This window comes from Aspergillus puulaauensis, chromosome 3, assembly GCF_016861865.1.
Source record: "Aspergillus puulaauensis MK2 DNA, chromosome 3, nearly complete sequence".
Classification (NCBI taxonomy): domain Eukaryota; kingdom Fungi; phylum Ascomycota; class Eurotiomycetes; order Eurotiales; family Aspergillaceae; genus Aspergillus; species Aspergillus puulaauensis.
In genome coordinates, this window is record NC_054859.1 from 1341764 (window position 1) to 1367493 (window position 25730).

Consider the following 25730-nt stretch of genomic DNA (forward strand, 5'->3'; position numbering starts at 1 on the left):
AAGGCGCAAAACGACAATGTTCAGCCCCATCATTGGTTACGCCAGCCTGGAGAGAGTGTGTTAATGAAAGCCATGTGGAAAAAGATACCATGGATGGAGGCAACATACCACCGGCACCACCGCCACGGTAAGTTTGTCCCTCTGGACGGTCAGGGCGGTTGTAGCCGCCGCGACCCTGGAAACCGCCGTTGCGAGGGTTGGATCTCTCCGAAGCCTTGTCCACGCGGATAATACGACCGTCAAATCTGGAGGTAGGGTAAGTATTTAGATCCAACAGGGTCACCCAGCTGATAGTATGGTCTGGCACGTACTCTTGGTTGTTCATGTTATCCATGGCAGTTTGCGCCTCAGCTTCATTGGAGAACCGGACGAAACCGAATCCACGGCTGCGCAGAGTGTCATGGTCCTTGACAACGACCTGATATATGTGAATACTGGCTCTTCTTTCGCAAAAGGAGAGGGGGGAGGACGGCGTGAAGCTGGAACTCCAGACACGATACGTACAGCTTCTTCGATGGCTCCGAACTGCGAGAACCCCTCGCGTAGAGTATCATCGGTGGTGTGCCATGCGAGGCCGCTAGTTGGGTGGTTTGTGTCAGTTGGGGGCGTCATCGACCCGATGAAAAGGGAGATTCATTGAGGGTAGGTGATGACCAAAAGAGACGGATAGACAGACCCAATGAATAGCTTGGCCATATTGAAGTTCCGCTAAGTGGGTGAGCTGGAGGGGCAGTCAGTTGTCTGGCACCGGAGGCTGAATTCAATAGCTGCAATCACCAGATGGGCGCAACAGAGTTTAGGACAGAAAGCGAGAACAGCAGATCAGGCCGTGATGAGGGGATGGGAGAAGGAAGATGAAACTCCGGGAAGGAAAAGAATTTAGTCAAGAGGGGTGGCACTAGTTGGACTGGGGACGGAAGTGTTGTGTCAAGCCCACTTGCTCAATTATTTATTCACTGCGCTGTTGAGCGACGCGGTGCAGGGAAAACTCCGCCCTCGAATTACAACTTACAGTCAGTCGATGTCGGCGCGCGGACTGTGGACACGGGGAGGAAGCTACAGGAGGGTTCCGGCGACTGTCTGCAGTGCCAATCTGCGCAGGAATCGATACCCTCCACGGATGAGGCGAAAGGCAGACACCGGAGCACGAAAGCACAGTCCGGCAGAGCGGGGGAAGAGGATTGGCGGCACAGCGGCGCAAGTGCTGTGATGGGATGCAGAGATAGCCAAGTCACATCTTGGAGGGGTTGCTCAGTCCTTTTTCGCCAATAGCCTCAGAGCGTTTTGCCCAGGTGGCCTTTTTCCTGGCTCGCCGCAAGAACTGCGACGAATCGGCGGGCGACGAAGGGGGGATTTCTCATGTCTTGGTAGTAAGGCGACGTCGAGATAGCGGGGTTGGCTCCCGTTCTGAACCTCTGGCTGTTTCCTCTTTCCCCTTTTGTTCTCCGTGCTGCCACTGGCCGCCGTCGCTTTTCTCGGTTCGTCGTAGTGGCGCGCACTAGCTGCGACTAAGCCTGCACATGCAGCTCAAGTCAGATTTTATCGCTATCAAGCTGCAAACTTTATGCTGCCCAAATGGCTCTTGCTCCTGTCTAGGCCCTGGCGGGGAGGCTAGACCACGCTGGCGAAACGGCATTGCTCTCTGTATACAGCATATATTTCAATGCATCCTCACGTCGAAATTTCATAGATTTCACCTTCCCTGCCCATTTCCTCCCCGGATTGAGGAATTTGCGCAAAGTAAATCTGATTGATTGCAGAGAAGTCATGATAGGGTTCAAATCAACTCATCTAGCATCATGGAAAACAGCTCAATCGGGTGCAACCAGTCCAATGGCTGGAGGCACAAACAGCAACCTGTTGGTAAACAGCTCTTTCCCCCGTTCGCGTTTAGCACTCTCTTCTCACGCACTCTCTCATGTTCGCTTTATAAACACTTGACTCTTCCTGATTATTTCCATCAATCCCATCAACCGACATGCTGTTATGGAACATGGATGAAGCAAGCAGGAAGTTGATTCTCCAGCTCCTGATGCAAGATGCACTGGAGGAGTCCAACAGGCACAAGGGAAAACAGAGGGCTGGGGTGTTTACAGACGGTGAGTTGGCTATGCAAGAGTGGTCTGGTCAGCTCAACCAGTCCTCCATATTTATTCAGGATCACCAAATGGCGTTAAGCATGGCCAATGCCGTATCTGGAGATGGCGTCGCTCTCACTCTTGCAGCCCAGGAAGAGGACAGAGCGTTTGCAGACCGAAAGCTGGCTTTCCAACTCGCTGGCAAAACCCCGCCGGCACATGAACAGCCCTCGGCGCACGAACAACCTTTGAGGCTCGTTGATACTGTGTTCTCTGAAGGATTCGCTTCTCAGATAGATGCCCAAAACGAATTCTTGAGGGAAAACCACCCTAACAAAAGACGCTGCGTGGCCGAAAGTTCCAAGGCCGCCGAGAGTCGTCAATTTATTACTGTAGTGCAGGCTGAGTGCGCGGCTTGCAACGACAAAAAGGCTGCTTACGACATGATTCAGGCATATTGCCCACATTGGTTCTGCAAAGACTGCATAACTCACTTGGTTAAGGACGCCCTCAAAGACCAGTCGCTCTTCCCTCCTAGATGCTGCCGCATACCAATACCTCCATCAGAGTTGAAGAAACACATCGATGCGGGACTTGTCAGGAGCTTTGAAGAGAAAGAAATTGAAAACAATGACCCTTACAGAACCTACTGTTCAAACGCCCATTGTGCGAAATATATTCCACCTCCACAAGTGGTGGGATATGTCGGCAGTTGCCACACATGCCACGCGAGAACATGCACATTGTGCAAACGACTTGCCCATGACGGCCCATGTCTTGACGAAGAGACTGAAATAATGGAATTAGCGAAGCAGTCTGGATGGCAACAGTGCCCCAAATGCCATCATCTCATTGAATTGAATACCGGCTGCAACCATATCACGTAAGAAAATTAAGGGTACTTCTATAGTATTATACTAACTTTGCCTACCCGCCTAGATGTCGCTGCCGGTATGAATTTTGTTACCTTTGCACTGCGAAGTGGAAAAACTGCGGCTGTGCAAGGTGGGATGAGGACAGACTATATGATAGGGCTCGCGTGGTTGCAGCTCGAAATGCTGAGAGGCCACCTGCACAAGAAGATGTTAGGGAAGTGATAGAAAGGATAAGAGGGACACCCTGCCGGCATCAACATGCCCCCGTTTGGAGACGCGTCGAGGCCCCGGACATTGATGACGAGGATGAAGATAGCGGCGAGGAAGACAGCGACGACGACGGCTTTGAGTGTGAGATTTGCGGCGACGTGCTTCCGAATTTTATAATGGAATGCCCTAACTGTGAGCTCCGGGCATGCCTGCGCTGCAAACAGCACCGCCTGTAGATGCAATGAGATGCTGCTCGAACTTCGAAAACATCCACTTGCTAGGATCTGACTGGGGATGCTTGGGAGGCGAACAGAATAGCGACGCGATTTATATGTATGATTATCTCTCTTATGGATTCTGCTTATGGCAAGGCTTCATCTCGTTCTGGAGCGATGTTTTATACAATACTGGACCTGCCCAATGAATAAATAGGAAGTTCTATGGGGCCGATTATTTACTACTATCAATCGTAATTATTAGGAAAGGTTGGTTACTTAGGTACTTCCCACTTATCCGACGTCACTGCTGCCGTAACTTTAGTAGCCCGTACTTCCTTCCTTGTCTTTTAACGACCCGGTTTGTTTACATTCCCTTTCGCACCCCGCCCACGTCATTGCTGATATCTACCTACTAGTCAGTATCATGAGACGATAGATCAGCGGCCAATATAGCTCAAGTGTTGATAGACCACAGTTTTCGGCTTTATGGTTGTCGCCGACGAGAGGAGATTCCTTAGCTGGCTGTCGCAATTGCACGAAGCGGAGCCGGTCATTCCACAGAGCGACAAGCAGCCCTCTGCAAGATTCATTTATGATGGTACGCTCGTTCGAGTCCAAACGGAGGCCTTATTATACATTTCAGACCTCTTTTGACTCGCGTTAATAGGGATTCCCATTGAAAAGCAGATCCTTGACGCAAGCCTCATTCCTCAAAGGCGATCACCACGAGCAAGAAGATGGCAGCAGACCCGTATTGAGCTCAAGGACTTTGAACAGCCATATTTATCGAGGCCCACAACAAAATCAACTGAATCTGGGATTTCAAGAATAGAGAGGAACGGGTATAAACGCCTTCCAAGAGCGAAGACCAAAAAGGACCGGTACGAATATAAAGGCAAGAGTTTGGTGAAGAACGATAGAAGTACAACCGTACAAACAAAGAAGCCACCGAGACAAAAGAGGAAACATACCATCAACGAGGATTTTCAGGCTTCGAATGTGCCATCGAGCCGCTTGACGGTACCTACCTATAAGGCGATCTGGAAGAGACAATGTTGACCCTGGTTTAGCTTCATTCTGCTACGAATTTGGGGATTTTCAACAGGGGCAAAAGGTCATCTCCAGTCAAGACTCGCGGTAAGAATACCAATTTCAACTACGGGAACTTTTATACTTATTCATATGCCTGTTGTCTAGTGCCAGATCAGGGCTTCTCCGAGACTGAGTTCCTGAGCAAAAGGCCTATTGGCATACAAGCAAATGGCCTTCTTCACAATGAGAAAACAAAGTTCCTCGAGTACGACCTTGGAATAGAAAGTATCGGCCAAGCCCATAGTGAAATTGGAGGAACTCTTGAGCAACAGCCACAAGCTGAGAACATAACATTGGATTTTGATGATCCTGCTATACGATATGTGCCTGGCAAACAAGCAGAGACAAGTAGTGACCAACTATTCTGTTATGGGAAAGAGCAAAAAGGCCCCAGCGAGAAACCCAAGGTCTACCCCCCGATGGAACAGGAATCGCGATCAGCTGCAGACATCGTAGCTGAATCTAGCACCATGAGACTGTTAGACTTCAATATGCACTCATCGAATGCAAATGCTACCGCAAATCCGGAAAAGGTATACTGGACCCTAGAGGATCTCAAGAGTATTATGCAGCAAAGGATATCTTCATGGAAGTCAGAAGACGAAGGCAGTACGACGACTCCTGGTTCTCGGCTGCAGATAAGCTCACGAAAACGGAAGAATACCTCGTCCCAGGACAAGGAAAACATCCATGAAAAGTTTTCGAAAAGAAGAAAAACCCAGGGATATGGTCAGAGGTTCGAACTCGACCCGAGTGACAGAAGTACGTGTCCTCGAACGGCAGCTTTGGAACCTTGCTCATTTTCTGGCTCGTGCATTGATCTTCCTCTCGGGAAGCCTCTTCCTGCGCACGGGCAGACAGATTACGCCATGGAAGGGAACTCGTTTCAGCCTCAGCGCCCTTGCCCAGGCAGAGGAGTGGGTTTCGTCTACGGCGAAGATGCATTGTTCATTTCTCAAGCGTTTGATGCTGCATACGACGCAATCATGCGGTCAGAACCAGATGCACCACTTGATGCATCGGAATGCGTGCCGACGATTAAGGCCACTACCAGTAACAATGATGGGAATGTTCCACTGCATTCTCCTTGGGAGTGGGGCTTAAAGGACGAAGAGATGTTTAACCTTTCCCATATCGGGCAGGAGACGCTTCTTGCCGGTCAGGAAGCCAGCGAAACGGCCATTTATACACCAGCGAGCGGAAATTACGAGCGGTACCTTTCATATTCTGGGGGACCTTGTGCTAACCAGGAAGGTTTGCTTCCCATGGAGAAGGTATCGTCTATGGATTCGGGGCAAGTGCGAGAATGGAAGGGACCCGATGCAAACAAGTTGGATTATGTGACAATTGACCCAATGAAAAACTTTTGGCGCCAAAACAAACTATATTGAGCTCAAATGATGGCGTCCTGTGCAGTCTATGGCCGCAAGGAGAGTTGTACACTGTATATAGATTATTCTGCTTGGTAGGGCACAATTGTTGGCGGACTGATAGCAACAGCGTTGTCGATAGTTACACCTCATGAAGTTTAGGTAAGACTTGGTCATTGACCTTATCAGAGGCGACAAGCTAATGAATATCACCCTTGAAGGATTCAAGTCTTGGGTTGAGGCACGGACTGCGGCACCGACGCTCAGGTTACGAAGCAATGCTAATTCACCTTTGCCCAGAGAACTGCAAATATCCTCAGAGTATTTTGATCTTCATTTCAAGAGACTGGAAATGCCCGGACATCCTTGGCCCGTTCGCCTGGAACACCAGCAGCTACTGATTCGGTACGCTTACTGAAAGCTTGGGGCGCGTGAGACGGAGGCTGGAGCACGCTTGATGCTTATTGGAGTCTGTATATTTTGGACCCGGGCGAACGGTAGACTAATGCAGCGCACAGGCTCCCAAAGCCGTCGAGACTCGAATTCATTTATTTGCATGTTTGCTTTTTATCTCATTTCCCTCTTCTCTTCTAACCCCAGAAAGGAAAGAGACCAAGGACAGGGATCCAAATATCGGGGCACGTACTATAAAAGGGAAGTCTAAAACTTGTGGTTGTGTTGCTTATCTCATTGGTTTGCTCGCCGTTATTGATTGATTCCTCGCCCCCAGGGCTGAGTGTAGCGGGTAGCGCCCTTTAATATGCATTGGACCCAGGAACCTGGTTGTCGGGTTAGTGCCTGCCTAAAGTAGTCGTAGTAGTGCCCTTTGTGAAGACGAGCACAATCTCCAGCTGGCCGGTTCTTCCTTCCTGCAGCTTGGCTGAAACTCCGTCCCAGAACAGCCTACTTCCTTTTTTCCCTATCAGACATACACCAAGGCATGGATCTTATCCAATTGTCGCTGTCAAGTACACCGCAAGTCCGAGTCTAGACAGGAGTCTTGTTGGCGGGTTGAAGCCGAGAGGTAAGTGATTATCAATGCAATGGACCAGTGTCGATTGTAGGTACTTTTATCTCAGCTGGTCTTTTGTTTTCAGGGAGACAACAAGCAGGGAATCCTCCTGTCCGCACTGACCTTGGCGAGCTAGCCCTCCGGATGGTATGCATTGAGGAAATAGAATACATATAAAAGGAGCAGCGCTGACCGGATATTGCAGTGCAATTCAAATATTTTGTCCCGCTCTTTCTTGTTAACGACCTGCACAAGGGTCATCCACACTACTGAGACTCATTGACAATTAAACTCGCCTCCCCGGCTTACGATGAAATATGGCTACCGTATTTTCGAAACAGCCCTTAACCAAGCACAACCTCGAACAACACAGCCAGCTTCTTCCCGGTGTAAGTTCATCTGTTTCATTTCCCTTATCTGCGTTCAATCACGAGCTTGCCCTAACTCGAGACGTTGTTTTAAATAGCAACCTTCCACCGAGGCTGTCACTATGTGGTTGGAAAAGGTCATTGCAGAAGAACAGACCCACCGTTCATCTTCCCGGATGAGCAAGACCCTCTCCGGCATGCAACTGCGGGCCGGAGACGCTGATATTGACGACTATTTGGATTGTCTTGAACAAGGGATGCGGTCCTCTTTCACTGCCGCCACAACGGATGCGGATCATTTCAAGATGTTTGAGCAGCAGCGTCCTTTCATGTACATCGAAACTCCACTAGAGCGGTTTCTCACCCCAGGATCCAGCGACCCAAGTTACTTCAGTCGTCCCACTCTAGCAAACATGGGATTTCGATATGAGGCAAAAGAGAGGACTGATCTGGTTCGCGGTCATGTGAAGGCAACAGATGAGAAGGCTCTTCATGCGCCAGATCCATCGTCCAGGTAACTTCGAATGCTCAGGCTCATTGTGTTGTAATGCGCGCCGACATCTTCGACACTATATACCTATGGCAGACATGGCTGTTGATGTCATATCTGGCTTTACATTCTCTGCAAAAATTGAAGACAATTGAATAAATAATGACTATTGCATTAACTGGGTATAATTAGCGTAGCACGCTTGTATAGATGTCACTTCGACAGACGAGTCTGCCCTTTAAGTCAAGACAACGCCATTCTCTCTATGCCAAACCCTGCAACTGACCATCCGACAGAGTCACAGGCGCTTCAAATACCATACAACCGTAAGGCCTCTAGTCCTCCAAGCTTTCAGCACGACACTTGATCTAGCGACGGACCGCAGAATATTGCTGTATTTGAAACCATCCAATAATGCCGGCTCACAACGACGCAAAAGACTTCACGCTCCCAGCTCTCGGCCCAGACCCCTTCTCCACTACCCCATCAATCGGGTATTTCCACTCCATGAATCTCGTCCAACCTATTCGAACAGGCCGGGTTAGCACAAATCCTCAACCGAGCCCGACAAATCACAGTATATTGCAGGGAAACGAAGAGTCAAAGCAAGATAACATACTCCAATAAGCACATTTCCTCCCCAAAAACTTCCCAACAAACGGCACAATCACCATCGTGAGCAGGAGCTCCAGTTGCTCGATGCTCTCCTGCCACTCGGCCTCAGCATCGGAGTAATCAGAGAGCGTCTCGAGATCGGACGCAGATGTGGTTTCGGAGGGGAGCGATGCGATTTCGTCGCCGAGCGAGTCTACGCTGGTGTAGCTGAGGCTGCGGGAGCGCGGGGAGGGGGTGGATGATGTTGGGGTTGGGAGGATGTAGGAGTCGGAGGCGGAGGCGGAACCGGAGCTAGACATTTTGGGTGCAGTGTTATATTGCTAGGTAGGACTTAGGTTGGATGATTAACTGGGTTGATAACGGTGAAGCTGTTGAGGAGCGGTGATGTATTGCGGAGTTCAACGGGGGTTGTTGTTTTGTGATGAAGAGGGCGGATTTGTTGGGCCGGGGCCTGTGGTGGAAAGAAAACGAGAGAAGAAGATTGAGAGATCGAGTTTTCAAGCAGTGGCCTGCCTACCGCCTGAATGAGGATCACAGCATTAGATGTACGGGTTCAAGGAAGATGAGGTTCCAGATGGGCCAAGCCAAGCAGGCTGGAGGCAGCTTGTATGCAGCCTTGGTGCCTGAGGTGTGAACAAAGTTCAATGTCACGTGTGTGTATGGTGGTAATGCGGTTACCAGACTTTGAGTCATCTCCGCCACGTGACCTCCCTCCGCGATAACAGGCTTGCCATCGGACCCAAAGCAACTGCGCAAAGGCGAGATATCGACATTGCAAAGGCACTCATTCTTCATTTCTACAGGGTAAGAAACTACTTTTTTCTTTGACATAGGGGTGGTAGTTGCTATACACCACGTCTTTCTTGCCTTAAATCCCCCCACGATGGCGGATACTGTACGTCACACACCCTTGTTTTCTCTGCTGTACTTTTACCGATCGCCCACATTTTCCTGTGCATTTCCCAGTCGCTGACCGAGGGTGCTGCTACTTACTGTTCTGCCCAACTTCCGCGTGCTTGGCTACTGTTTCTTGCGCTGGAGGAGAATACTTTGCAATTCTCTCTTATTTCTTACACTTTCGCCCTCTGCCCGCCTTTTTTAATTCCTTGGCATCACTGGGTTTTTATTTCTTCCCCCACTAACGTGTTATCTGGACTGGCTCCATACAGGCCGAACCTACGATTCAAAAACAACGCAAGTCCGTCGCATTCAGTGAAGGAACCGTCATTATGGATACAAACGGCGAAGTCACACAGCAGCTGGAGAAGCCTATCGAGGAGCAAGGTACGGAAATTAGCGTCGAGACCAACATTCCCCTCCCGATCGGACATCAAGTCTAACACAATATCAACCCAACAGAAGACAAGGCCGTCGACGAAGTAACCGACCTATTCAAGGGTCTCTCAAAAAAGAAGAAGACCAAGAAGCCCAAGGACAGTGAAGCCGCCGACGATGAGTCCTCACCCGCTCCCGGCGGAGACGGCGAATTCGACCCCACAGCCCTGAAGAAGAAGAAGAAGACGAAGAAGCCCAAGGACCCCGCCGACTTCGAAGCTAAGCTCGCCGAGGCCGGCCTCGCAGAGAAGGAAGCAGAGGACAAAGAGGAAGAGGTGCCCGAGGGCGACCTCGAAGCCGGCACGGGCATCTGGGCCCACGACGCCAGCCAAGCTATCCCCTACTCGCTGCTTGTCTCCCGATTCTTCTCCCTCATTCAGAGCCACCACCCCGATCTATTGTCGAGCGGTGCCAAGTCCTACAAGATTCCCCCACCGCAGTGTCTGCGTGAGGGTAACAGACGTACTATCTTTGCCAACATCGCTGATATCTGCAAGCGTATGAAGCGGTCCGACGACCACGTCATGCAGTTCTTGTTCGCGGAATTGGGTACCAGTGGCAGTGTTGATGGAAGCAGACGTCTCGTTATTAAGGGTCGTTTCCAGCAGAAGCAGATTGAGAACGTTCTCAGACGGTATATCGGTATGTTTTCTTCTCCCCCTTTCCTTTAATGTGTATCAATATCCGAGTCTAATTTGAATTAGTCGAGTACGTCACTTGCAAGACCTGCCGCAGCCCCGACACAGAGCTCAACAAGGGAGAGAACCGTCTGTACTTCGTTACCTGCAACTCGTGCGGATCCCGTCGTTCCGTCGCCGCCATCAAGACCGGTTTCCGTGGACAAGTCGGCCGCAGAAGAAGACAGGGTTAAACTGTGGGTTAGGTTTCGGTTCCGGTTTCGCAGAGGAGGTACTACTAAGACGTACGCCTGGGGGTAGAGGAGATAAGAAGATCTCTTTTTTTCCATCTCTTTCCTCTTTTCTATCTATCAATCTCTTGGCGAATGGAGGTATCTCTTCGTTTTCTCTTCTCTTTCTCGTTCTCTTTCTTCCATGTAAAGACACTTTGATCTTTTGATTGAATTTGGATGATGGTTGTCTGGGGAGATGGGGTAATATTGAGTTGGCGGGGAGAGAATTTGCACCCGCGGCGCGGTTGTACTGTGGTTGAATGAACAAAAAGCGGAGATGACGATATCATTAGAATGGCATGACTGACAAGTATATGGAATGATATGACGGTTTATAGTATTGTTTTTGTTCACCTCAAAATAAATTCCATTGTCCTTGAGACCTTTAGGGTATTGGAGTAAATTGCAACATGACGATAACCAAAAAGTATATTGACAGTGCATAAGACAAAGCACAGGATATTTGTTTATGCTAACAGAAAAGACAGATGGGCACACGCTACATAACTCATAGATGGAAGGCTATATAAAGGAATGTCATGATATACGGATGGTGGTCATGCGAGCCGTTCAACGTAACTTCGCAGCCCCAATTTGCATGGCGAACGCCGCCACATTGCGGGTTTGGAGATACACAGTGCCGGGTCCGATGAACTTACAGGCCAAACCCTCGCCTGCACTGATGTTGGAAAGGATACCACCGGAAGCCACGCGCTCGAGCTTGTACTTGCAGTTCCAAGCCACAAGATGGCCGTTGTTGATGAAATATGTTTCACCCTCCGCAAGCTGGATATACCAATCGGTTAGCAAACGAGAACACGGCCCGAGCGGCAAAAGGGAAAGTACTCACGTCCTTTTTGAGGATTGCCCCAAAGCTTTGCATCCAAAGTAGGCCAGTTCCATAGAAACTGTAGATCCACAGTCCCTCACCAGAGAAAAATGTTTTGGATAAGCTTTGAGCTTTATGATCGTACTTGACGCCACTTGTCGAGGCCAGGAATGCATCTCTGCCAACTTTCCAATTGCTCCCTTCCGAAAGTCGAAGGACGGTAACATCGCCGAGCACGGTTGGGGCGATCAATAGTTCGCCCGGCCCAGTGTATTCAGACATGGCCATCTCCCCTCCCGAGACGAGTTTGGTCCATCCAAAGGTGATTGTACCTTTGAGTGTCATTGTAGGAGACATGCCGATCATGACGCCTAGTCCGAGTTAGAGCTTTGAAAAAAAAAAAAAAAAAAAAAGGGATTGACGAAAGTCCAGAACAAACCTGGTTTCACACGAAGTGGGCACCCAACAGCCAGCTGAAGAGTAAGGACAGTGTTGCAATCGCGATGGCTGACACGATAACTCCCACCGTTGAAGGTTCCCACATCGTCTGGGGTTGTGGAAGTGACCCCAACGAAGGATCCTCCACCGAGTGACTGTGATGCTCCATGGGAGGCTTGAGGCGGCGTGGGTTGGGGAACTATTGACTGAGCGTAGGCCTTTTCGTTGAATGGAGGAGGTGGTGATTGAGGGAGAGCTGTGTTCGCGGCAAACGCTGCAGCATTTTGGGAGGAGTAGCCCTTTTCGTTTGGAGGGCTCACAGACGGGGGAGGAGGAAACTCTGTCTGTGGAGCTTGTTGTGCTGGAGGAGGAGGGTAACTGAAATTTGGCGGAGGAAACCCGGGCGATGGCTGAGCCACTGGGAAAGCTATAGAGAATGTGAGACATGGTTTTGTAGGTCTGGGGTCCCGGGTGCCGTACTTCCAGCTTTCTGAAACTCTGCAAGATGGTTAGATATCGATTAACAGAAACCTGATAAGAAGACAAACGTACGAGCGTATTGAGCTCCTTGAGTTGGAGGGGGAGGATAGTGCATTGGGTGCTGCGACATGGTGAAATAACGAGAGCTTTTGTAGGCACTCAATGCCCGCAATATCTATATCTTCTAGGCGCTGTTAGCTAAAGCCCAGTAGAAGAGCGCAAAGCACCTACACAACAGCGCTCGAGTGTTTTCCAGGAAAACAAAGCAGGGGAATAAAAAGGATGAGAGCGAGAAGAGCGTCCTGTCTTAAAAAGCTCCCAGTCTCGCCGTGGGGCCGCTGCTCTTGCTACTGCATGGTCCCCCCTCTGGCCGTCACTCGGCGCTTACACGATGCATCTGAATGGTAGATCGTACGCCAATTGGCTTCGGCGGTTTGGCGCCAGCGTCCAGGCCAAGGTCCCAAGCATGAGGAGTTGACGACGCTGCGATGGTGGGGAGGACTTATAGATTAAAAAAAGAAGATTGGTCGTTGACTCTGATGATTCTCGTTTCAAACTATTATTCCAATGTAAGTTGTCCCGCAATGTGCGGGCACCCGCCGACACTAAACACCTATGCAGCTTCCAAAATAGCTACAATCGATGCATTTTCGTGTTCCTTCGCTATGTCAAGCGCCGTCTTGCCTATATAATTCTTCTTTTCTTTATCGGCTTGTTTACCCAACAAGAGCCGGACAGTTTCTCCGTATTCTAAGTTTGTCGCTAACATCAGTGCCGTATTTCCTTGATGGTCCGTGGCGTTAATGTTGGCTCCCATGTCTATGAGGAAGTTGGCCATGTCCAGATCACCGCCAACAACCACCGAGAGGAGCGGAGTACGCCCGTCTGTCGCGAGGGTCTCAATATCTGCGCCTCTTCTGAGAAGTAGGGCAGCGCTGGACAATTGGTTCTCTGCGCAGGCGGAGTGCAGAGCTGTATAGCCAATCAAGTTACGAAGCTCGAGCTCTGCTCCATAGTCGACGAGAAGACACAGAAGTTCCTCCCGGCCTTGAATAGCAGCGAAACTCAATGCATTCAAATTGTTCGCCGCTGAGCATGAATTTACATCTGCGCCATGCATAAGCAGCTTCTTTGTCGCCTCCATATCTCCAGTCGCAACCAGTTCCATCAGAGCCGTACAACCTTCGTTTCCGATCGCGTTGATATCTGACCCAAGTCGTCCGAGAGTCTGAAGGACCGATACTGGGTTGCTTTTTGCTGCGCACACGAATGCCTTCATGGCCAGATGTGGCAGTGGCTGTCCATATTCCGCCCATCTGGCTAGAAGCCAGTAACGGAGAGCTGCTTGCTGAGATGAGTTAACAGAATCGAGGCATGCGGCCATAAAGCGCTCGTATCCATGCTGAGCTGCATCATGCAGCTCAACATCTATTTCCGGATCCAGAAATGCCAGTACCATATGTTGAGTGCTGCCCGGTTCACTTGAGTCGACATTGCTGGTGTTCGCTTGATAGATTGAAGCATTGGATAGGCCAATTGATTCTAGAAATTGTGTCGTCCCATGTCGGCCGACCTTATTGGCGAAGTGAAATGTGGCCCATCCAAGTTGTCTAGAAAAATTGGACCACCATGCCCTCCGGACGTGCGAGTGAATCCAGTGCGAAGGCCGCGGACTTTTAATGCCTCTGAAAAATCGGGATCTGATATCACACTGGAGTAGGAACTGGGCATTTTCGAAGCCTTTTTCTCGGACACTCCCAGTTCGAGTGAGCATAGCTCGTTGGCAGAGAAGACCAAGCTCGTATACGGATCGCTCAGATTCTTTCCCTTCACAGCGCTCACAGAGCCATTTAAGGATATCGAATGCACTGTCCCAGTTTCCGTCAGAGGTAAGCTTCTGTATACGCTCTCGGACAGCTCTTGTATCACCAGCAAGTTCAGGAAGAAGGTTCTGATGTTTTAGCACCGGCACAATGCACAACAAAGCATCTTCTCTTGAGCCTAGGTTCCCGGATTCAAAACAGCCCACCAGTTCATCAATGCTAGCGCTTTGTGCTAGAAAAACGTTATGTGAGACCGGAAGGATATCAACCCCACCGCTGAGAGACTCGATTTCTGGGACGATGCTCATGAGAAACTGGATGTAGATGTCCTGCGCAGCCATGACCTCCAGGCTGTTTTCAGTTTTCACAACAAGGATTTCCTTGCTATCCGGGCGACCGTCAGAGTAGTAACCAAAACTCTGCTCTGAGAAGGATATCATCTTGGATGACACCATCACAGCTTCTCTCTGGCGATAGATCCATTTGTGGAAATATAGGTCTGTTGCTTCGGCGCTGGCCTCGGCCTTGGTCAATCCCACGGCCCGTCCGAGGCCCTTCCCTAACCATTTTGGATCCGACTTCAACAACGAAAAGGTCCAAAGCCCTAATATTGCCTCCAGCTCGTTCTCGTTGACTCTCCGTTGGAGCGTATCGTCTGACCGTGTAAGCGCAATAGAGTACGTCTCCAGCGGAGAGCCCATAGACTTGTGATTGTGCTGGCAAGCGAAGGAAAGCTCAAAACTGCAGGTGCTACTGGGAGCCTCCTTCCATCTTGAGACGACCTCCATTGTCATTTCGATCGTGTTTGCCAAATCCTGAGCCACTTTCCGAATTGGGAGATCGTCCCAATCCATACTCGGGTGGCGACTGCAAGAAGTGAGCTTTGCCAACTGAGATCTGGTTCGTATGAGTTTTGCTCCAAGACCAGAAGTCTGGATTGATGTTTGCGAGGAGCTGTCCGTCGAACATGATCCAGACCGTGACCGCGCCGTGTGGTGCACGGGGCTCGATACTAAACGGAAGGATTCAACGTTCTCAAGCTGATACGCGAAGCAATCCAATTCTTGTTGATTGTGAGAGAATGCCTCCCGATCGTCCTTGCTAAACCGGTTCCCCTCTGAACCGATTCGCTTAGTTCTCAGTAGTGTGCGAACCGCAGCCATAAGAAGGGTAGATCCAACATCTGCAATTATGACGGATGGATGCAGGCCACGGAGTCCAACAAATTGCGCAATGAATCCGGTAGCAGTGATGCAGATTGTGAAGATGAGGAAGGGTCGTCTGCCTTTTGGTGCAGGGCCGCGAAAGGATTTTGTGTATGTTAAGTGCTGCGTGTTTGATGAGTATGGGCTTTCGTCAACAGCAAGGAAAGCCCCAAAATCCTGATCTCCAATTGACTGCCGGCCAGGCTGTAACCAATATATCTTACTTGGCTTTGTTGAGTATAAATAGCTCTCGCTTGATGAGCGTTCTATCAGAAAGGCACATAGAAACATGCCCAGGCTAAGGGATACCGACCCGTAAAGATAGAGCGGGAGAGCATAGTTGGCGGGCGAATCCTCATCGTCCTCAAAAATTTTGGAATACCAAAAGACCGTCATAGTCGCATATATAAGTGTACCTGGTTCCACGTTAGTAAACAGAACCGCCTTAGTAGTCAACGAAGAGACTGGAAGTGAGAACACACCTCCTTGTAGGGCTATCCCCATTAAAGCAGCAAGGTAAAACCATGCGATTCCCCTCCGCTTGATACCCTTATTCAAAGATAAATTCGGGATATCAAGCTCAGGGAGTGAATGAAGTCCTTTCTCATGCTGAATTTCTTCCCCCTCGGCGGACCAAGCACCATCTTCAAGGGCATCTCGCAGATGCCCAAATTTGTAAGAGCCCTGCTCTTCCCATACAACAACTTCCAAAATTCTAGGCCTGCCAGAAACCCTGGAGATACCGCCGTTATTAAATAACTCCGCCGTGCCTTCGGATACACAAGAGAGCAGCTCATTCTCTGCCTCTCCAGGCGCTTCGTTGGCCCTGCCGATGAAAGCTCGAAGAGACGCATTCCCGCATATTCGAATGAGAGACACCACGGCAGTCAAAATACCCAGCGGGCATAGAGCGAAGATTAAGTTGTCCAGAAGGCTGGTGGATTCGGCCAGGAATTGTTTTGTTAGCCGCTCGCCAAAGAGGGCGACCAGGGGTGCCTTGAGGGTAACCGAGCGTCAGCACAAATGGTAGAAAAATGATGCGGAGGAAGAATTGAGCAAATACCAAATCAGCAGCGAAATTGTTTTCGAAATCTTCCCAGCCTTCTGCTCGAACGCTCGTTACCCCAAAGAGCATGAGGAGCACAGTATAGTGCCAGACCATGATCGGCATTGTTTCTGGCCTAGTCCTCCCAGCGGACTAGATATGAGCAGAGTTTACAATGGACCATGAACCCCGTTACCACGAAGAAATATGGAGCGGCTAGATTTTTTATTATATATTGAACCAGGCCGGGGGCCCAGATCAGCCTTGGGACTTGGGGGTCGCCTTGCCGCAGCCTCCAATCCATTCCCTTAGAAACTACCAGCAACTTGACTGCGGCAACAAACCTGTAATGACCAATAATTATCCATGGACTCACCCAGCTGGGGCCCAGATCAAGAGCCCAGCAACGCAAGTTCGTGGGGAAGAGTCAAGATCTACAAGGGGAGACTGCCACGTTTGTCGGCGCTTAAGTGCAGTAGCGAATCTTAATATAGAACGACCAAACGGCGCCAAATGAAACAGAAACAGGAACCAATGCGACGGCGTCGAGGTAAGTCCGTAATGTCCATACAGGTAATTTCTGCATTAGCTAGTTTCTTTTCCTAAGAACATCATTGACCAAAAACGCCATTTTGCATGTAGATACCCTAGAAAGCCAAGTTAGGAACTTGATAACAGATAGACCCGTAACATATACCCTGAAGTGGACACAATTAACTCTTAGGGGCATCGTTTACTATGGGCCGGCCCTTCATGCACAGAATTATATGAAAACACGATCCACCAACGCCACCCCATGGGACAAAGGAGAGAAGTAAAAGATTGGAGAAACGCAATCTGCGTCCCGATTTCATTGAAGACACAGCAAGCCAGGCCATGCATCAAGAAAACGCTGGATTAGAAAATGCTATTAACAATGTTGGAACCGATCGTGGCACCAGCACCAAAGATAGCTGCAAAAAAAAGTTAGTTTCTGAATATGTTGGATGGCCGGATAGTATTTTGGTGACATACCAGCATTACCCATTTTTTTGCCAAACTTCTTGCCGTGCTCCTCAATCTTGCCGTGCTTGCCAGGTTCTCCAGAGCCACTCTGGCTGACATCGAGCGGCATGTTTCCGTAGTTAGAAGGCTGTGCGAGAGCCTTTTCGTCCAAGACATTGACATAGCTGCGGGGGAAGATACCCTCGAGGTTTGTGCGCTCGTTGCGACCACGCCACCCTAAAGCTGATTAGTACCAGGTCCCGTGGTTGTTTCTAGGAGGGTAAACATACAATCAGCATTCATATGCTCTAGAACCTGAACCCGATCATTTGGCTGCAAAGCCAGGTCTCCCGTATCCGTCGGGGTGTACGCGTAGAGAGCCGAGGCGACAGAAAGCACAACCGGCGCCTGCGGGTAAGCAGGGGGTGGGCTCGAGTAATATTGCTGAGGCGGAGGCGTGTTCACTGGATCTTGGTGCTTCTCATTCAATGAAGTGTTCCCAAACTGAGCAGTAGGAGGTGAGTATGGAGCGGGCGATGGTGTGGCCTGAACAGGAGCCGGTGGTGGTATGACTTGAGCAGCAGCAGGGGGTATGACTTGAGCAGCAGCAGGTGGCAGCTGCACCGGAGATGGCTCTGAGTGTACAGGCAGTTGACGTGTGCTCTCACTCGAGTCGGGTAGCTGTGACAGAATGAACGAAAGTTGCTGAGGGGTAATGACGGAGGCATCTGCTAGAAATTCCAGCTCCTGGAGGGCGAGTTATATTAGCATACATAGCGAACCTTTTCTCAATCATCATAGAAATTAAAGGGGAGGTTCATACCGAGCGGACTTTACGGAGCGACCGGTTGGTCAAGGCGGATTGGAACATCTCTTGGGATGCCATGACAGGCGAAACAGGCTGGGTCAGAAAACCGACTGGGGCAAATCCAGGTAGACGTATTTGGTCCGTTAAGGATGGCGGGCGTATAAACGAGGTATCCGAACACAGGATTATTGGAAAGTCGTTGACCAGCAATGAGATGGATGGATGTTGATGGATGGATGAATGGGGCCGAGCAGGGACGACACAATCGTTGGTTCCTGAGGCCGCCGAGACTGCTGCTAGGCTGAACAATTCCCATTGGTGGGAATGGTGGATTCGGTCGGGTTTGTTTCCTCAGGCATTTAAAATCATGAAATGAATATGAGACACTGCGGGCTTCGGGTGCTGGCAAGCCACAGCGGCCATGTTGGCTCGATCATCTCCCGCCATGGCTGCTTATGGCCCTGTGAATCAGTGGTGAATGTTTTTATCCAGAAAAGCCCGCCGGGCTGCCTACGATAAGGCACACGATAAGGTATCCGCCGGAGTTGCATCCGCGCATTTATAGCTATAGTAGAAGCTACTACTCCGCTAGAGTCTTCTCTCTATTCCGACTGGATGTTCGCCTTTTCGCCTTCGCCCGTCCAGTACCATGGACATTCAGCACGATATGTTCCTCTGTTCATGGATGACAGGACCGACATTTGCCTCTGGGACCGCTCTTAAAGTGACTCAAAAGGCTCAAAGCCCAATGATGTCAGCGCCACTAGTACATATCAGGTTAGCGTCTTACACCCCAATTGGGACTCCGCCATCAAAGGCTCGAGAAACTTCCAATCTGTGTCATCCATATAAATACGGTGGGCCACCGTGAGGCTTGAACATTCCTCTTTCAACCCTCACGCGATCGCGACTCTCTAACCGCCAACCTTCCTCACCCTCCTGATAGACCTCTATAGACAAAACACAGAATCACTCTTTCTACCCGATCTTTTATTTTACAGCAGTCATGAGCGAAGGCTGGGACTCCGTTACTCGCATTGGCACCAAGCACAAGGGTGGCCCCGCTCCCCGCGAGAACGTCGTCAAGGGCAAGAGCGCTCTGAACGCCGCCCAACGCCAGGGCCTCGTTGTTGGAACTGAGAAGAAATATGCTTCTGGAAACACAGTAAGTCATACTCAACTGTAGAAGCATAGTTTTATTTGTCCGCCACATACTAATTATCTTTAGGCTGGTCGCTCTGGTGCGCCCGAAGGCCAACATCTCACCAAGGTCGACCGCAGCGACGACATCGTTAAGCCCAAGACCGTCGGATTGCAAGTTGCAGATGCCATCAAGAAGCGTCGAACTGACGAGGGGTACAAGATGACACAGAAGGAGCTCGCCACCAAGTGCAACACCACAGTTACCATCATCCAGGATTTCGAGAGGGGATCAGCTACTCCCGACCAGAAGGTGCTTAGCGCTATGGAGCGCGTACTAAACGTCAAGCTGAGAGGCACTGACATCGGAAAGGAGAAGTTTCCTAAGAAAAAGTAAAGAGATCGGGGGTGAGCCCGCGACTTTTTCTTTGGAGGGGGACATCGTTTATGACTTTTTTTTTTCTTTGGCCTTCATGTCCCAGGCTGTTTCTCGGTTGTTATTTTATGCCCTCCATTGAATGATATGACATGTTTTATTCGGTGACTTGATTTGCGTTCATAAGCGTCAACTTGGTGTTGAACTGGTTAAGACATGGATATTTTCGGCGATTTAGAGGAATAAAACTCCGTCTTCTCATGCCATCTACAATCTTAAGAAATTTTGGTGAAGTAAAAGGTTCTTTTATTAGGACACGAAAATGATACCAACTCCGTCTTATCATGATATAGAGGAAATGTAGCTCACCACATCAATCACTCAGGTCTTCCTTGAATCCACCAAGCGTAGCTGTCTCTTTTCTGTGCTTTTGTTTTAAAAAAGTATATGCCATCACTTCATGACACATTCAAGAGATGCAATAAACTGGAAAAAGGAAATTCTACAGTCGTTTCAAACATCATGCACTTCACCGCCTCAACTGCTCCCTCTCAACCTCGTACATAAAGTCAAAGTAAGGCTTATCGAAATGGTGAACACGAACGTAACCATCCTCACCACCAGAAGCATAGGCCGTGCCGGCGGGGTGGGCGTGGATGGTGTTGAGAGGACCGAAGTGACCCTTGACACGGCCAATCTCGTCCTCAAAGACCTTGTGGTAGAAACGAGCCTCGAATTTACCCTGGCGGGCGGAGGTTGTGGTAACATCCATAGCGGCCTGACCACCTCCCAGAATAACGTAGTCTTTCTTGGCTGTGATCGCGGCGCTGTTCAGTGGGGTATCGGAGACGTAGGTTTTCATGATAGCAAGGTTACGGGAAGACATAAGCTGGATTGGATTAGTTATGATTTCTCAACACAGGTTGAAACTGCCTACCTTGGCGGACTTGTCTTTAGAGGCGGTAAGGAAGTGGCTGCGGTCGGGAGAGAATTGAATGTCGTTGATCTGCTGGTCGAACTCGTGCGCCTGGACGTTTTCCAGTTGTTCACCGGTCTATAGCAAAAATCTTAGCATATCCTGTGTCTTTTCTCATAGAATCCAGGAGTAGTATATCGTACCTTTCCGTCGTATTGGCTAACGCTTCCGTCTTCGTGACCAGCGATAATGTACTTGCCCAGATAACTCCACCCGGCAACTGTGGCCTTGCTCTCGTTGCAGGTGATTTTCAGGCTGGGCTCCTCAGCCTGGTTCGTGAAGTCGCCATCGTAGTTGACATCGATAACGACAATCGTACCCAAGAAACCCATACGCTTCTCCGTCACGGCCAGTAGTTTGCTTCCATCCGGACTGAATTCGACCCGCTTAACTGCTGTAGGGAACTCCCATGTCTTAACGTTCTCGCCAGTCTTTACGTTCCATAGTCGCACAGTGTTGTCTGCAGAGCCGGTCGCGAGGAGAATGGTGTTGGGGCTAACATCGACAGTCCAGATAGCACCTAAATGTCCGGCATAGGTACCAAGTCGTTCACCGTTGGCGGACCACCAAGCGCACACAATCTTATCCTTGGCTACCGAGAAAAGAAGGTCACCGTCGCGGTTGAACTTGATCTGGTTAAGGGACCGTTCCTGTAAGATTACTCGAGATTAGCGACTGGATTAGGCAGCTTGGGCCAGCGAAAGGACTTGAGCAGGCTCTTCCGAGATTGAGGGAAACGCACATGGCCCGCAAGCAAAATCGGTCTCATTTTGAGCAGCCAATATGTGATTTAGCTGAGGTCGCAAAGTGGTATAATAACTTGGAACACAGATGGATGCTATCTGTGACACCAACTGCGTGTTGAGGCTGATTGTCTGGCGGGGTTGATTGCGGCGGTCTTTCTTTAACTTCACCCGGCAAGATCACGAATTTCATCGCACAGTCCGCGGGTCCAGCGCCAAGCCTTCCCCATTAGGCGTTCTATATGACCCAGATCATACCGGAGACTTAGATGTTCCGGTACGAAAGTAACACATCATGTGATTATACTAGCCCTACAATCATTTTCACAAACGGAATAGCGTGATCGACAGCTGCCTCAGGTTGCTGACATCAGCGAGTCTGCGCTCTGGGCCAATAGAAAGCCGGCTATCTCGGAGCCGTTCATCACTCGGAGCAAAGGAAAATCATCATGAGGACGACCGTGTACGGTGTATACAATCGAAAGCCATCGGATTATTGAGAGGGTGCTGCGGTCATATTATTGTCCTTTGGTGTCTTTTCTGCCATTCAATTGTATAACTTCGAGCTCGTTATTCATTACCATTTCAAATCGACTCCGCTGGGTCGGCCATTTCCCTATCTGCATGCCCAGTTCTCCGGCGCGACGCACCCGAAAGGAGTAAATTGATGCCATATCCCCCCGCCCATTCGGCGACCCTACCCCGCTGCGCTGCTCGCGCAAACAGCTTTGGTCTCCCTCCGTGGGTTCAGCGTCGGTATTTCTCCTCACGCCCATATCCCTCCCCCAATTCTTCCTTCTTTCCATCCTCTCAACAGTGCTTTGGTCGACCGGGACTCTCTATTAAGCCTCGTCGGATACCGTTCCTTGCCCGACCCTCCTCGGGAAACCTCAAAAACTTTCCCGTTTTACTGTGTCAGACCCGACCATTTTCGAGCACCGACGTTGCGATGGCAGCCGAAAAGATCGATGGCACGCAGATCGCGAAGGATATCCGCGCGGGGTTGAAGGATGAAATTCAGAAGATCCAGGGTATCAACCCAAGATTCAAGCCCAGCCTGGTGATCTTTCAAGGTATGTAGGATCTCTCGAAACTACAAATATTGCGGGGGAGTACTGACATTGAACTATGAAGTGGGGGACAGGTCCGATTCGAGTGAGTCTGGCTACAGCGGTGTTAGATATCGGAGGGTACTAATATATCATACGTTCAGGTACTTATGTGCGCATGAAGTTGAGGGCTGCTGAAGAAGTATGTTACAATTTTTGTTCGCAAACCCTTAGCATCAGCTAATGGTCTTCCTCTGTCAAGGCAAACATCCTCTGCAAAATTGTCAATTTCCCCGAGTCTATTACACAAGCAGAAATTCTTCAGGAGATCAGCCAAGCCAACAATGACCCATCTGTACATGGCATCCTTGTCCAATTACCGCTGCCTCAACACCTTTCTGAGCACGCAGTCACCTCCGCTGTGGCTGACGAAAAGGATGTCGATGGATTCGGAGCAATCAACATTGGCGAACTCGCCAAACGAGGCGGCCACCCCCTCTTCGTTCCCTGCACGCCCAAGGCTGTGATGGCTCTTCTCAAGGCTAGCGGTGTCGACCCAGCAGGCAAGGAAGCAGTTGTCCTCGGCCGAAGTGACATTGTTGGGAGCCCTGTCAGCTACCTCCTCAAGAACGCTGACGCAACTGTGACTGTGTGCCATTCGAAAACCCCCGACATTGCCGGCACTCTGAAGAATGCGGATATTCTTGTCGCGGCAATTGGAAAGACCGAATTTGTCAAGGGCGAATGGTTGAAGCCAGGTGTTGTTGTTATTGACGTCGGTATTAACTACAAGCCTGATTCTACTAAAAAGTCAGGCCAGCGTCTGGTCGGAGATGTCGACTTCGACTCTGCTTCGCAGGTGGCTTCAAAAATCACACCAGTTCCCGGTGGTGTTGGTCCCATGACAGTGGCTATGCTGTTGGAGAACGTCGTCTCATCGGCAAAAGCGTACTTTGAGAAACAGAAAGAGAGACATATAACCCCGCTCCCGATCAAATTGGCTACGCCCGTACCGTCAGACATTGCCATCTCCCGCTCACAATACCCCAAAGCTATTACACAAGTTGCCTCTGAGATTGGCATTGCACCCCACGAACTGGAGCCGTACGGTCATACAAAGGGCAAGGTGAGCCTTGGACTTCTCAACCGGTTAAGTCACCGCCGCAATGGCCGATATGTTTTGGTCTGTGGTATCACTCCTACCCCACTTGGTGAGGGAAAGTCTACGACTACACTGGGTTTGAGTCAGGCCCTAGGCGCACATCTCAACCGCGTCGCCTTTGCCAACGTTCGTCAGCCCAGTCAGGGCCCCACGTTTGGTATCAAGGGTGGAGCCGCCGGTGGAGGATACAGTCAGGTTATTCCTATGGACGAGTTTAACCTGCACTTGACAGGTGATATTCACGCAATCACCGCCGCCAACAATTTGCTTGCCGCTGCCATTGAGACACGCATGTTCCATGAGGCTACCCAGAAGGATGCTGCTCTTTACAAGCGCCTTGTCCCCGAGAAGAAGGGCCAGCGCGAGTTTAAGTCTATCATGTTCAAACGACTGAAGAAGCTGGGAATCACTAAGACTGACCCCAACGAACTTACTGAGGATGAAATTAACCGATTTGCCCGTCTTGACATCGACCCCTCAACCATCACCTGGCGCCGTGTTTTGGATGTCAATGACCGACACCTGCGTGGAATTACCGTTGGCCAGGCGCCGACAGAGAAGGGACTTACGCGCGAAACTGGATTTGACATTTCTGTTGCCAGTGAGTGTATGGCCATCCTCGCCTTGAGTAGTGACCTTGAGGATATGCGGGAGAGACTTGGCCGCATGGTTGTTGCTACGTCAAAGCGGGGAGAGCCGGTCACTTGCGACGACATCGGTGCGGGAGGTGCCCTTGCAGCACTGATGAAGGACGCGATTAAGCCCAACCTAATGCAGAGTTTGGAGGGTACACCTGTTCTAGTCCACGCCGGTCCCTTCGCCAACATCAGTATCGGAGCCAGTTCAGTGCTGGCCGATCGGGTAGCGCTCAAGCTCGCTGGTACCGAACCCGAGGAGGACCACGAGGCCAAGACCGGTTTCGTCGTAACGGAGGCTGGTTTCGATTTTACCATGGGAGGAGAGCGCTTCTTCAACATCAAGTGCCGATCCTCCGGCCTCTCCCCGGACACTGTCGTTATTGTCGCGACCGTACGTGCCTTGAAGGTTCATGGCGGCGGTCCTGAGATTAGCCCGGGAGCTGCTCTTCACGAGGTTTACCGCACAGAAAATACCGAAATTCTCCGCAAGGGTTGCGTTAACCTGAAGAAACACATTGAGAATGCCCGGCAATATGGAGTCCCAGTCGTTGTGGCCATCAACCGCTTCGAGACGGACACAGAGGCCGAGATCGCAATTATCCGCGAAGAAGCCATTTCGGCTGGTGCCGAGGAAGCCGTTTCCGCCAACCACTGGGCCGAGGGCGGAGCTGGTGCTGTCGACCTAGCCAAGGCTGTCATAATTGCTAGCTCCAAACCCAAGGACTTTAAGCTCCTGTACGATCTGGAAGGCAGCATCCAGGAGCGTATCGAGCGCATCGGCAAGGCGATGTACGGTGCGGACAAGGTCGAGTTCAGCGAGCTGGCGCAGAAGAAGGTCGACACATACACCACCCAAGGCTTCTCCAACCTCCCCATCTGTATCGCCAAAACCCAGTACTCCCTGAGTCACGATCCGGCGCTCAAGGGAGCTCCGACTGGATTTACTGTCCCCATCCGCGACGTGCGGTTGGCCGTGGGCGGTGGATATCTGTAAGGCCCTTCCCCTCCCACCTCGGCTTCTAGCTTTTTAGGGGTTGACTAACCGATGGTTCTTCACTAGGTACGCGCTCGCGGCGGACATTCAGACGATCCCCGGGTTGCCGACAGCTCCTGGATACTTGAATGTGGATATTGACGCCGAGACCGGGGAGATCGATGGACTCTTCTAGAGCCCCTTCGTGAACATACTTTTTGCGGCATGATAAGTAGATGCCATTTTCTTTCTTGTTAAATTTACGACTAGCATGGTAGCATTGGGAGGGTTCATTTCAACTTGTCGAGCCCAGCGGATGGTATGGAAAATCAGGTTTATACAACTTCAACAACAGGATAGGGATTTATACATAAAATAGTTATACAGAGAATATTAATTATTATTCAGCTTACTGTGCATAACTTACCGTGGATAGCCGGCGCTCCGGAAGAGTGTACCAACTCCGTGGTAGGACAGGAAACCGGCTG

The 25730-nt window shown here is 50.3% G+C and overlaps 12 protein-coding genes across 12 annotated transcripts; 6 read left to right on the forward strand and 6 right to left on the reverse strand.

Moving 5' to 3' along the window:
- Positions 1–29: 29 nt before the first annotated feature.
- On the reverse strand, positions 30–696 carry APUU_30537A (RNA recognition motif domain-containing protein; the record flags this gene model as incomplete). The annotated part of the gene is made up of 5 exons (XM_041701642.1): positions 30–46; positions 109–245; positions 312–418; positions 505–577; positions 677–696. The coding sequence occupies 5 exons, from the start codon at positions 694–696 to the stop codon at positions 30–32; spliced, it is 354 nt and encodes a 117-aa protein (XP_041554506.1).
- Positions 697–1978: 1282 nt separating this feature from the next.
- Positions 1979–3399, forward strand: APUU_30538S (BRcat and Rcat domain-containing protein; the record flags this gene model as incomplete). Its single annotated transcript, XM_041701643.1, has 2 exons — positions 1979–2961; positions 3018–3399. The coding sequence occupies 2 exons, from the start codon at positions 1979–1981 to the stop codon at positions 3397–3399; spliced, it is 1365 nt and encodes a 454-aa protein (XP_041554507.1).
- A 468-nt stretch (positions 3400–3867) lies between these two features.
- APUU_30539S (uncharacterized protein) lies at positions 3868–5864 on the forward strand (the record flags this gene model as incomplete). The annotated part of the gene is made up of 4 exons (XM_041701644.1): positions 3868–3979; positions 4049–4401; positions 4452–4518; positions 4579–5864. 4 exons carry the CDS (start codon positions 3868–3870, stop codon positions 5862–5864), a joined length of 1818 nt encoding a protein of 605 aa, XP_041554508.1.
- Positions 5865–7172: 1308 nt separating this feature from the next.
- On the forward strand, positions 7173–7741 carry APUU_30540S (uncharacterized protein; the record flags this gene model as incomplete). The annotated part of the gene is made up of 2 exons (XM_041701645.1): positions 7173–7244; positions 7322–7741. The coding sequence occupies 2 exons, from the start codon at positions 7173–7175 to the stop codon at positions 7739–7741; spliced, it is 492 nt and encodes a 163-aa protein (XP_041554509.1).
- A 394-nt stretch (positions 7742–8135) lies between these two features.
- On the reverse strand, positions 8136–8627 carry APUU_30541A (uncharacterized protein; the record flags this gene model as incomplete). The annotated part of the gene is made up of 2 exons (XM_041701646.1): positions 8136–8236; positions 8333–8627. 2 exons carry the CDS (start codon positions 8625–8627, stop codon positions 8136–8138), a joined length of 396 nt encoding a protein of 131 aa, XP_041554510.1.
- Positions 8628–9211: 584 nt separating this feature from the next.
- APUU_30542S (translation initiation factor eIF2 subunit beta) lies at positions 9212–10534 on the forward strand (the record flags this gene model as incomplete). Its single annotated transcript, XM_041701647.1, has 4 exons — positions 9212–9223; positions 9498–9612; positions 9688–10305; positions 10368–10534. 4 exons carry the CDS (start codon positions 9212–9214, stop codon positions 10532–10534), a joined length of 912 nt encoding a protein of 303 aa, XP_041554511.1.
- Positions 10535–11143: 609 nt separating this feature from the next.
- APUU_30543A (uncharacterized protein) lies at positions 11144–12450 on the reverse strand (the record flags this gene model as incomplete). The annotated part of the gene is made up of 5 exons (XM_041701648.1): positions 11144–11359; positions 11424–11773; positions 11842–12267; positions 12321–12338; positions 12393–12450. 5 exons carry the CDS (start codon positions 12448–12450, stop codon positions 11144–11146), a joined length of 1068 nt encoding a protein of 355 aa, XP_041554512.1.
- Positions 12451–12933: 483 nt separating this feature from the next.
- On the reverse strand, positions 12934–16519 carry APUU_30544A (ankyrin repeat domain-containing protein; the record flags this gene model as incomplete). The annotated part of the gene is made up of 3 exons (XM_041701649.1): positions 12934–15764; positions 15831–16344; positions 16412–16519. The coding sequence occupies 3 exons, from the start codon at positions 16517–16519 to the stop codon at positions 12934–12936; spliced, it is 3453 nt and encodes a 1150-aa protein (XP_041554513.1).
- A 771-nt stretch (positions 16520–17290) lies between these two features.
- On the reverse strand, positions 17291–18263 carry APUU_30545A (uncharacterized protein; the record flags this gene model as incomplete). The annotated part of the gene is made up of 4 exons (XM_041701650.1): positions 17291–17346; positions 17408–17614; positions 17668–18124; positions 18201–18263. The coding sequence occupies 4 exons, from the start codon at positions 18261–18263 to the stop codon at positions 17291–17293; spliced, it is 783 nt and encodes a 260-aa protein (XP_041554514.1).
- Positions 18264–19191: 928 nt separating this feature from the next.
- On the forward strand, positions 19192–19722 carry mbf1 (multiprotein-bridging factor 1; the record flags this gene model as incomplete). Its single annotated transcript, XM_041701651.1, has 2 exons — positions 19192–19350; positions 19414–19722. 2 exons carry the CDS (start codon positions 19192–19194, stop codon positions 19720–19722), a joined length of 468 nt encoding a protein of 155 aa, XP_041554515.1.
- Positions 19723–20230: 508 nt separating this feature from the next.
- On the reverse strand, positions 20231–21446 carry tif34 (translation initiation factor eIF3 subunit i; the record flags this gene model as incomplete). Its single annotated transcript, XM_041701653.1, has 4 exons — positions 20231–20590; positions 20639–20755; positions 20821–21327; positions 21420–21446. The coding sequence occupies 4 exons, from the start codon at positions 21444–21446 to the stop codon at positions 20231–20233; spliced, it is 1011 nt and encodes a 336-aa protein (XP_041554516.1).
- A 641-nt stretch (positions 21447–22087) lies between these two features.
- ADE3 (C-1-tetrahydrofolate synthase) lies at positions 22088–25438 on the forward strand (the record flags this gene model as incomplete). Its single annotated transcript, XM_041701654.1, has 5 exons — positions 22088–22493; positions 22555–22575; positions 22634–22671; positions 22732–25259; positions 25330–25438. The coding sequence occupies 5 exons, from the start codon at positions 22088–22090 to the stop codon at positions 25436–25438; spliced, it is 3102 nt and encodes a 1033-aa protein (XP_041554517.1).
- Between the last annotated feature and the right edge of the window lie 292 nt (positions 25439–25730).